Source organism: Colletotrichum tamarilloi (assembly GCF_030869305.1).
Source record: "Colletotrichum tamarilloi strain Tom-12 chromosome Unknown Scaffold_302.1, whole genome shotgun sequence".
Lineage (NCBI taxonomy): Eukaryota > Fungi > Ascomycota > Sordariomycetes > Glomerellales > Glomerellaceae > Colletotrichum > Colletotrichum tamarilloi.
This window is the reverse complement of record NW_026849685.1, coordinates 1-10,822: the sequence shown is the minus strand read 5'-3', so window position 1 is coordinate 10,822 and position 10,822 is coordinate 1. Positions and strand designations below refer to the sequence as shown.

Below are 10,822 nucleotides of genomic sequence, written 5' to 3'. Positions count from 1 at the left end.
GCGAGTCGGATGAATCGCCATCCGAGTTGTAAGACTTCTGCGCTGGCGGTTTGGGAGCAGTCTTGTCTGCAGCTTTTTCGTCGGCGACATCCTCCTTGACTTCATCCTTGGACTCTTCCTTGGACTCCAGCTTGCCTTCGTCCTTGGATTCCTCCTTGGACTCGTTTGTGCCATCTGACTTGGAGTCACCTGCAGCAACGTCCTTGGACTCTTCCTTAGGGACTTCCGTCTGGACGGCTTGGTCCTTGGGCTTCTCTGCATCTTTCTTCTTTGCCTCTGCATCTTCCAAAAATTTTGCTTCTTCGGCCTTCTTGGCTTCCGCAGCGGCTTTTTGAGCTGCCTCGAGGTCAGCCTTCGCCTTGGCTGCTTCCGCCTTCTTGGCGAGCTTGCGGTCGCGCTTCTCGTTGTTCTTCTTGGTCTGCTGCTTGGTGACTTCGCGGTTGGTGTGACGTCTCTCCCAGAGCTTGCGGCGCTCCTTTTGGCGAGACTCGGAGGCTCTCTGCTGCTCCTTGATCTTACGCAGCCTAGCGACCTCTTGGAGGTGCGCGGTGCCTTTGCTATGAGCCAAGTCGTACGCGGCACCAACTTGCGCCAGCTTGTCGTTCTCAACGCGCTTCTTGCACTCACGCTTGACCACATCTTCGACAGAGGGGATGTCAGTGTCCCTCTCACCAGTGACACTCATGAAGATGCTGTACTCTCCGGCTGTCATGTCGGGTAACTCGATAGAGACGGATCGGTCCATGAGATAGTTGCCGTGGGAGCGTACGATATAGTCCTCGGTACCAGGGCGGTCTCGCTCATGTATCCGGAAGTGGATGCGGAAAGCGTACTGCCCCTGAAGTCCCTTGAAGTACCTCGTGTCAAGTTGAGTCATGACTAGGACTAGCGGCCCATCCTTGGACAACTTGACCTGGAATTTCTCGTTGAACTGGGATTTCCAGGGCACCTCGACACCGATCCAACGTTGAGCGCACCTCCAAGCGGGGTCACAGAACAGCTTGGTTCTGTCGATATGTTGGAATTTGCGTAGGAAGTCGTCGTAGTTGATCCAGAAGACAGAGTCATTGCCAGGATGATGACCGAGCTCCTCCTGGACTTCCATGGTCCACTCTTTGGAGCCATCGGACCAAGCACCCTCCCACACGCCCTTACGAATTTTGCCCCAAGGGTTGCGAAGCTTGATCAGGCGCTCTCCACATTTGAGCGTCCTAGCTTCCATGACAACGTATGCGTGGCCTTCCGAGATGCCATTCCTCTCGCCATAGCCTCTATCTAGGAGACCGGTAGAGCAGCCGAAAAGAAACTCCTCGTTGACTCTGGCGAGTTCGTTTTCCCAGAAACCCTCAAGATCGAGGATATCTGAGGTAAGTAGCTCAGTGGTGACACCGCCTGAGAGATCTTCCAATCCCTCGCCAATCCAACCGCCAGCGAGCGAGGCGAAGTCACCATGAGCCTTGGCGTAAGCCTTCTCAATCAAAGGTACCCAAGTCTCATTCTGGTCTTTGCACTGAGCGAAGAAGAGAGCCTTGGATCCGGTCTGATAGGTCTTGCGGTAGACGTGCTCCACGTTCTCGCGGTCGATCTGCTGGAGGAGATCGCGCTGCATACTAGGCGAGTCCCAGCAAGGAGACTTCAGGTACAGCTTATCGTCGATGATGGAGTAAATCCACTCGCCATCGCGGTAGAAGACGAAGCCGTAGATGCCGATGCGAGTGTCGTACTCGACGCAGATGCGCTGAATACCACCCTCGACGTTGGCGAGGGCAGTCAGCGCAGCCATCAGCCAACAGTCTCCGAGGCTTCCCTGCGTTACATCTCCGCCGTTGACGTTCTCTAGAAAGGTTGGCTTCTCGAAGATTTCGTGAACACGCTTTACTGCCTTGGGTACAAAGGCGTTTGGATTCAAGAGAGTTGTTTTAGAAAGTTGCCATTCGGTATGGCCGAGAGTGTTGAGACAGTGTCCCTTTTTCCGCTTCAAATCCCAGTCCTGAATGGCCGATTAGCTCCCAAAATACGGATCAGCGGGAATTTGAGATGGAGGTGACTTACCAAATCCCAGCCGGGATCCCGATATCGCATGTTGACTCTACGGCATTCTTGGATTATCTTTTTCACTTTACGGCGGCATTCCTCGACAGCTCGCTCATACCCAGCGCTAAGTAACTCGTTGGGCTTATCCGAGCTTGCTGGTGGTAGAACAGGGTCGAATGGCAGCACAGCCAAGGCCTTGTTGAACTTCTTGTTGTGAAACTTCTTCCAAATGTGATTGATGGAAGGCTGAGGAGGCGTCTTCTTCTTTTTCGTCTTCGTCTTGTTCATGGCGTTGGCCGATGCTGGCACAGGATGCGGACGAAGAGGGTCGTCCGACTCCTCTGAAGAGCTATAGCCGTGCATAGCGTGATGGGATAGGATAAGCAAGGGGACTGAGTGATATGAGAAGGTTTAGAGCGGCTTTAGATGACGAGGGAGATGCAAGTGCGTGTGCAATGAGAGCGAGAAAGCGTCGCGGCGCAAATGACTGGTCTAAGTGAAACGAATGAAATTAGAGCAACTTGAAGGATAAGACGCGAGACTGTGCAAAACTGACTGGGTGGACAAGTGGACGTTTAAGAATGAAGACAAAAGGGGTAGAGGGATCAAAAAAAGTTGACTCAATAAGCTACAACGCCCGTGAAGTTTGGACTTACAGCAGTGCGTGACAGCCTGTTCGGGTAGATTCGACGGCTGAATGGGAAGGATGATGGATCGCACTGGTGCATGCCCGCACAACGAGGCAGCCGCAGGCGTTAGACGGGTACTCTGGGTCGACATCCGAGAGGTGAGAGACTTCAAGGGCCCCGGTAAAGGCTCTGCGAGAGGGATGCTGGCCATGAGGTAAAGATACGACGGACCGTTACCTTGCATTCTAGACTATCTCGGCCCAGCTGCCATAATTGACTTAATTTCGTAAGGCAACCAGGCAACCTAATTACACACTGCCAACACACGTTAGGCAGCAGGCCAGCTAATCCCGTCGCGCGAGATGCCCAGAATTCTCTGTGTGCAAGGATCCGCATAAGCTCGGTATCGACGTGGTCGTGATAGCGTCCGTATCACAGTATACACATGTGATTATGGATATTGCCTCGCATTATCACCTCGCGAAATCCACTCGCAGGCACGTAATTCTGGAAAAGGTCACTCAGCAGAATTTGAGGCTGGCTCAGACGTGCGGATCCTGGCTTCCGACGCGGCAAACGCAAAGTAGCTAGATGCCAGGTTGAAAGATCGTTATCATGGGCTGAGGCGATGCCAGTTTCTGTTTTCGTTCATGGGTGGGAGCTCGTGCGATAGCTAATCACTTGGAAAGGTCCACGCTTCTCTTCTTATAAATCATTTCCCGTGCTGACATGGAACAATCCAATACATTCATCACGACGCTCGAGGGTGATACTAGCACGTTTCCAGTGTTCTTTTGATAAGCCACCGGTTTTCACTCAGAGTCCCGATTGAAGTTATTTCTGACAAGACATGCTGGATAAATGGCTACATACTGCTTGTGGTGCCGGGAGTGCGAAGACGGTCGACTCCGATCGAAAGGTTCAGGTCGAGATTGGACGGCCATTGACGAACTTTTCGAGTCAGTCAAATCAGCCCACTTCGAACAAAAACCTGGCAACGTGACGAGATTTCGAGCTTCGGGAGATCAAGAACCCAAGGGGGAGTCGATTAAATCACAGCCGTGCGAGATCTCTGACATCTCTATGAATGAAAAGCAGGAATGCACTAAAGTAAGCGACTTGAAAAGCTGCATAGAGTCGTCTGAGTATACATATTATTATCCTGGGCGAGGTACTCGTCACGGGTATCTTTTCCATGAGCCCCAGTGTCTGGAAGACGTCTTTTTGCATGGCCTTGGTCGCTCTTTGCCAAATCCTTATCAATGTTGTAGGTGTTGGTGCGGTTAACGTTCATCATTTTTTAGCCAGTTGCGTGGTGTCAGGCTGCTTGCGATTTCTGGCAACCAGACCACCGTTTTGCTTCACGATTCCTGGCAAGAAGACAAGTACAGCCTGGGAAATCCTGATCTCAACTTCTCAAGATCATGTTACATGACTTGATGCAAGAATATCCTCATCTTATTATGTACACCTTTTATAGACTTCCATCAGGCTGAGACCCAATCTATTACTAGAGACGAAGCTGTAGCATCTTTTCGCAGCTGGCCAATGTCTGGTTCAGCTATTTAATGCAACGATGTGTAAAGAAAATCTGAGCCAGTTTCAAGAAGGTCCATTGATAATCCTGTAAATTTCAACAGCCCGTCATTCCTCCAGATATTCTGTGTTACTATCCGGTTCTAGGTCTCCACATGCCAGACTGCCCTAGTGGGAACGTTCTCCAGCGCTCATATCTCGTACGCTACATCGTCCCCAAGGGAACACATAGCAGGCTCGGAGACGTGGCTTCAACGGTTCGAAACCAACGAGGTGCTTCCGGACCAGCCAAAGTGAGCTCCGATGCGAAGGCTTGCGAAGGTCGTTGATCGACACCATCGCCGGAGACCCCGGCGGGATTGGCTAACCCCCCCTGATTTGCTGGCGCATCAGGATGAGGTGAAACCTCATCTCCTTTGTTGTTCCGCAATGGTGCCCCCAGCCAGCCGAGACTCCCAGCCAGTTTGATGGAAGGATCAAAAGAGATGAACACCAGAGAGCGCAAGTTTTTGGTTTTAGCGTTTCCAGAGATGTAAATTAGAGATCGGTCATCAGCTACTCCGGAAATTTCCCACTGAGAGTCTTGACCATGTGGGATGAGGGTGTCGGCCAGTTTTCCTGACTCTCCATGTGCTTTAGTCTGAAGTGTCCAGTAAGATATCACGTTCTCGATGTGGTTTGTTTCTCGAGAATCTGGTTGCTGGTGCGTTGCCGCCTGCAGACGAGTCATGGTCCGCAGCTGAAGGTTGGCAGGCTTCTCATCTACGGCCGCAGGGTTGATTAAGTCCATGAATGCTCCGCAGGGGCTGTTGTAGGACCTCACAAAGCAGTTCTTAAAGGTAATGAGCGGTTCTGTGAAGCTATCGTCTCCTCGGTGAAAGGTCGATTGACTTCCGTGAGAGCGCGGTGTCCGATCTTGAGAGCCAGATACGTGGACGGACTCTTGCTCAATGCCTTCTCTTGTAGACACCGAATCATCAGCAGGCTCGGTATCATCGAACTTGACCGCCGTTCGATAGACAGTCCTCGAGCTCGAGGCAGTCCTCGATTTCCCGTTGCTGTTGTAAGGATGTTCTTTTCGACACTCCACGACCTCGAGAACTCCTGTTTTGGAGTCTTTCTCGAGGCCGAGAGTCGTCCATCTGTTATCCATCGGGCCATCTCGGTGGTCACGACGAAACATGGATTTAGACATCAGCTGCTTGTCCTCGGGACCGCATATACCAAGAGGATAGCGCACGCCGTAGTAACGAGACAAGTGATCAGTCTCGTCAGTATCATCTTTTGGTGTGGTTGACACAGCATAGAAGTGATCGTCCACGATTTCGAAAGCCAGCGAGATCCCAACGTCGAAGCCGGCGATATCATCAAGGCTGAGAAATCCGGGTAGCCAGGATCCCTCGCTCAGACTCAAAACTTTAAGCGTCCACACTTCGTCGTTGTTGTCATAAGTTCCGCAGTACAAATACTCGTGATTGTTTCTGACAAACGTCTTCTTGCAGGAACTAGCGTCTTTACAGGGGAACGTTTTCTGCTTCTCAATATCGATGACGAGGAGTTGCTCGATTCCTGGTTTCTTACGCGGGATACAAAGGCAGGACAGAATGTCGTCGGAGAAGTATATAGGTCGGAGCTTATACTTCTGTGCCGGATTAGTGTGGGATATGGAAGCAAGTAGCTTGTCCACGCTGATTTCGATCTTCTTCCGCGCCGACTGGTGAATATTGAGGAGGTAAAGTTTTTGGGCCTCTATCTGCGTGTAGCAAAGCATGCCGTTGCAGTAGATGTATTCATTGGCATGCGCAACGACGGCTGTTAAGTATGGCTCGGCCATGATGACGGCATTGAGGGTCTTCTCTCGTCGGCGAAATGCACGAGCGTAATTTCCATATGGACGCGCATCTCTCATCTCGGTGGAATATGGGGCGTGGTCCTTGATTTAGGTTAGATTCTGTCAGGTGGAGATACTTGGGAAGCACATCTTCAAACCTCAAGTAGGGCTTTTGCACACGACTCATCGTGTATGAGAAAACCGAATTTCTTACAAACAAGACTGAAATTCCACAGATCCTTAGGACTGAGGAGATTGGCAACAAGGAGAAGGATCTCGTGCGAAAATCTCTGCATTGTGATTGACGGACAGAGGATCAGGTCTGTGAAAGAACGATAACTTGAGTCGAATGCTTCGCGCTCTGGCGGTTTTGTAGCTGTGCAAGACCATGGCCCGCGGAGCCTCATCCACCCAGATTCCTGACAGGTCGGCTCAGATGTCCTGCTGTGTAGGGTAGCACTCTCTCGTTCTAGTGAGATAATTGGATCACGCGGTCATGGGGAAGGCTCTCACAAGTGTTAGCGGCATTTCAAGGACTTACATTATTTCCCTCACGCCTTGGGGTTATCTCCCTAAATGCAAAGGTCTGCCGTGATCTCGACCTATTCGCGCCAGCAAGACATATTGAGATACATGCTGCCATAACTCAGAGGGGCAAAAGCCATGCGTGTACTCATGCGCAGACGAAACAAACCTTACCCTCGGTGAATGAATAGCGAGTCCGACACTATCGGCCTTCAAACGAAGCTATCAATTATTAAACGTCCAGCCATCTCAAGGCACGCTCGCCATCAGGTCCCAAGTTCTTTCGCAGTCTGATTCAGATCTTTGGCTACTCTGAGTGACGCGGCGAGATTACTAAGTCCGGCTGTAGCACCAGCTGAATTCGGTGCTCTGCACCCTCCCGGACCACTCAAATGGACCTCTTGCCAGACCTTGCTTCAGCGGTCTGCTTTTGGGGTGTTTAGCCGGGGAGGGCCGTCGACGTGATTCGTGGAGTGCTCGCCCGACCGACAAATAGGTCAGGGGCACTCCATCATGCCGTCAAAGTTGAATGTCCTCTCTACACCCTGGTGACTTCTGTCATCCCAGTCACTGAGCCTCCCCTGGAGAAAAAGCGAGTTTCGTGGACGCGCCTGGACAGCGGGACCGGATGAATGAGAGTAGATCGTCCATTTCAGATTGTAAGGCTTTGGGATCGTTCGCCCACCATCGAACTTGCAAGCTGGCCGCTAATGAGTCGGTGGTCACCAGACATAGCCCACAAGCTAGTCCCCGCTCTGGGAGTCGACTTCCATCTTGAAATGGTGCGGCTGGCTTGGGATCCGATCTTGTTCGCTACCTAGACTCGAAACCATTGCTCCCTCAACCTATCCCCGCAAAGACGATTCTTCATCAGTCACTGCAACTATCAAAAGATCCCTCTTGTTCAAAGCACCACCCCCCTTTCTGTCTTTGTAACACCGATACTTCACTTTCAAGTGAAGCCTTGCGGCGTTTCAAGCATTCCACCCGCCTTTCTAAACGGTCCACTTCGCTTTCCAAACGATCCTTACGTCTGTCTAAGCTGGCGTTTTCCTTTTTCAAATGAGTATTTTCCTGCTCTAGCTGTGTGGGTTCATGTTGAATCCACGCCAAGTTGCCGCGTAGCAGTTGGGATGGCTCTATTTTGCCATCCAGCATATGAGCCTTTTCCCGAGTTCTGTCAGTATCATCAGTGCCGATCGGGTCCGAGATGACCGGTAGTACTTCTGACGTCTCAGCTTCTTCGTAAATAATGCGCCCAAGACAGAGCGACGGTGTCTTGTGTGGGGTTTCCATCTCGTCGACCGGCTCCATCGCTCCGTTTCCGTTCACACTCTTTGTCTCAAGGTTTGAATTCGGCAACTCTGGCAATCGGTTTTGCGACATCTGCCGAAGCTTGCAATCGCGGCTTGGTGATGGCGCATGGCTTGAGGGATTCAACCTCTCGCCGGCAGGTCGCGAGCCCAGAGTACCAGAGCTGACGTCGAACGTCGTCGATAATCTAACATCGTCGTTCTTCATCTGCGTTAATATCTTTATTGCGCTGAGATCATCAGAATCGGTGGGGTTGTACCCATCATGGCCGGCGCTCTGTGGCTTTAGCAAGCTTCTGGGCTTGTCTTTCATATTCACGTGGTCCTGTACGTCTTCTGCCACCTCACGGGCACAGCGTTCGTACGAATCTAGAGATGTGAGCCTCGTGCGAGGTGCCTAAAACGTCACGCTCACGAACCTTGTTGTTTGAGACCATAGAAGAACGTAAAATCGGTAGATGCCATGACGTCGAAGCGTGCTTCCGTTGCCCGAGCGTCGAGACCTTCCTGTTGGGAGAATCGGGTGCCCCGTTCAGACACCTACGCAAACGATGGGTGATGCTGAAGCTGATTCGTGAGCCTGCCGTTCAGCCTGATGGCATGGTGGATTTTCAAGGGAAGGTTCCAAGGGGCCTTTTGGCACGACGACTCTCTTTATGTAGAGTCCCGAGATTGATACCAAAGCTGAAGAAAGCTGAATGCCGCCAGCAATACGATGATCGAGAACTACTCGGTATGCCAGGCCAATATAACTTGAATGCTGTGACAAAAACCTGGTAGTCACCAGCCATTCCACATCAACTACCTGTGAGGCTGCTTGGGACATGAGTACAAGCTCGGGGGTAACGAACGATCAAACCGTCAGCAGAGAGAGCAGCGTGGCCGGTGCGTGCACAGCGTCTCTCCTGCGTTGTGCACATCGCTCGAGAACTAGGAGTCCTTCACAAAATGCAACTTCGCTATTCGTCGTCTTTCGGGGACATCGTTCGCGCGTGTGTGGTGCTGTGATTGGCTGCCTGAATCCAACCTTGTACCCTCACGCAGGGTGGGCGCCTGCAGCCGCCGGAGAGCGTCGACCTTCCGACGGTCAAGGCATGCTCGCCCTTGATGGCTAGGGACGATTTTACGAACACCTCCAGATACCCACCCTCACGGACCTGACTGCCCAATGCAGACGAGGCACGCCCAGCCAAGTTGCTCATATCTCCGCATGGGGACCCCAGCGCGCTGGTACACGGCCAAGGGATGGCTTTCACACGACTCGAGGAGGTACACAGACGAGACTCTGTTGGCGAGATGGCGTCGGGTGTCCCATGCCCCTGCACCATGCGGCGACAAGGATGGAGAGAGCACACCCACAGGATCTCTCGCAGTGAATCGAAGAGCAGGGGTATGGGCACGCCTCCCCGGTCCGAATGCCTGCCAACCACGACATGGGTACATTACCCAGTAAAGGGGGGCGTGCCTGGCTTTCTTCCCGAGCAAGCATTGGCTATGTTCCCACGCCCCGCTAGATCTTCAGCCTCCGTGGATGGTGGGCAATGAGCGACCAATCACAATGGGCCCTGTGAACGGCCACAGCCCGTCGGTGGATGCGCCAATACGAACTCATACCCTGTTCAAATACCAGGCGCAAACAAAAAAACAATCTGACAGTTGCTTCTCGTTTTGACCGGTGTGGGCACTCAAGCACAGCGGTCAATGGAACGCATGTCCACGTCGACTGCTGCAGCCTCGTCGCCACAGGGCAGCTGCGCTTGAAAAGTTGGCCCTTCGTCCGGGTACCTGCGGTTCGCAAAGATACACCCTGTAGCGCAATGACTCGGCTACATTAAATGGTCTCGCTGGGCGTTTGGTCACAGTCCTGAACCCACTTCAGCTGCAGGTGTCTTGATCGCCTCCTTCGAGCAGAGTTACCGTTGAGTCTGCAAAATTGTGTTACGGAAGCGCCGCCTCTGGTAGAAGCTGGGATTCTCCTCCAGCGGCCAGGACGACAGCACGTCGAGGTGTCGCTGCGCATCGCAATAACCCATCGTCAGTGCCGTCGTTGACTCGCCTTCACTGTAGTCAAAACAGGCGTAGCCGTTGTTGGTGGACCCAATCATCAGACGACTGGTAGCCACTACAAAGTACACGCTAACCTTATCGAACGTGGCAGACAGGCCAATGCGGCCGTGTCAGAGCGTCCGCTTGCTGCAGCCCTTCGACTAGGGTGCTGCACACGGATCCAGATCCGTTCATCCCGTGGCGTTCCACCAGGGAGCGGGTGTCTGTATAGTGTACATGCACCATGCTCGGTGATGCAGAGGACGTCAGCGGCCGCCACGTCTGGGCTAACCAGCGCACGCCCCTACCCCGGCGCTGTCTGCGAACGACGCATAATGGAGGGCAAGTAGCACACGCCCCAATCGCCCTCGCCTAACGCCCCTTCACCCAGACGCAGGGACCAGGTTCCGGCCGCGGCGCTGGCCCGGCTTCCGCACCACCGGCGTGGGGCCGTCTAACCCCGCCGCGCCAGGAAAGTCCTGGGACGTCATGCTCACCGGAGTGTGGTCGCGCGCCGAAAGCGCAGGCCATCACTCCGCAGGTCCCCGCCGTATCTCTTGGTGCTGTCTTTTGTACGAGCCCGTCACTGGTATTAGTATTCGAGCGTACGGCCTTCACGATGTAATGTGCAGTGTATCGAATAGTAAACGCTCCTTCCTTTGATGCCATGTCTGCCCTCCCCTACAGCACTCAGGCGGGAACCTGGCAAAAGCGCCTTGAAGGTACGAGTGATTTCTCTGTCCCGCGCCGCCGGGTCTGAACAGCGAATAGATACCTGCCAGGAGGCCAACATCATGCCACCTGTGTTCCAAATCGTCTCCGATCGGCGAGGTGAGCATACGCTGCTGGCTATTTGAGCGGTACTGACTCTTTCGCAGGAGGACGCACGGCTTTGTCTAGCCGGGTGA

General features: G+C 53.0%; 3 protein-coding genes across 3 annotated transcripts; all 3 read right to left on the bottom strand.

Moving 5' to 3' along the window:
- On the bottom strand, positions 1-2,397 carry CTAM01_17001 (calpain family cysteine protease; the record flags this gene model as incomplete). Its single annotated transcript, XM_060532993.1, has 2 exons — positions 1-1,990; positions 2,053-2,397. Coding segments are annotated over 2 exons (2,335 nt in total), but the record flags the coding sequence as incomplete, so codon positions are not given.
- Positions 2,398-4,404: 2,007 nt separating this feature from the next.
- On the bottom strand, positions 4,405-8,333 carry CTAM01_17000 (uncharacterized protein; the record flags this gene model as incomplete). The annotated part of the gene is made up of 3 exons (XM_060532992.1): positions 4,405-6,132; positions 7,780-8,237; positions 8,288-8,333. The coding sequence occupies 3 exons, from the start codon at positions 8,331-8,333 to the stop codon at positions 4,405-4,407; spliced, it is 2,232 nt and encodes a 743-aa protein (XP_060372430.1).
- A 1,220-nt stretch (positions 8,334-9,553) lies between these two features.
- CTAM01_16999 (uncharacterized protein) lies at positions 9,554-10,405 on the bottom strand (the record flags this gene model as incomplete). Its single annotated transcript, XM_060532991.1, has 4 exons — positions 9,554-9,653; positions 9,786-9,929; positions 10,010-10,138; positions 10,302-10,405. 4 exons carry the CDS (start codon positions 10,403-10,405, stop codon positions 9,554-9,556), a joined length of 477 nt encoding a protein of 158 aa, XP_060372429.1.
- Between the last annotated feature and the right edge of the window lie 417 nt (positions 10,406-10,822).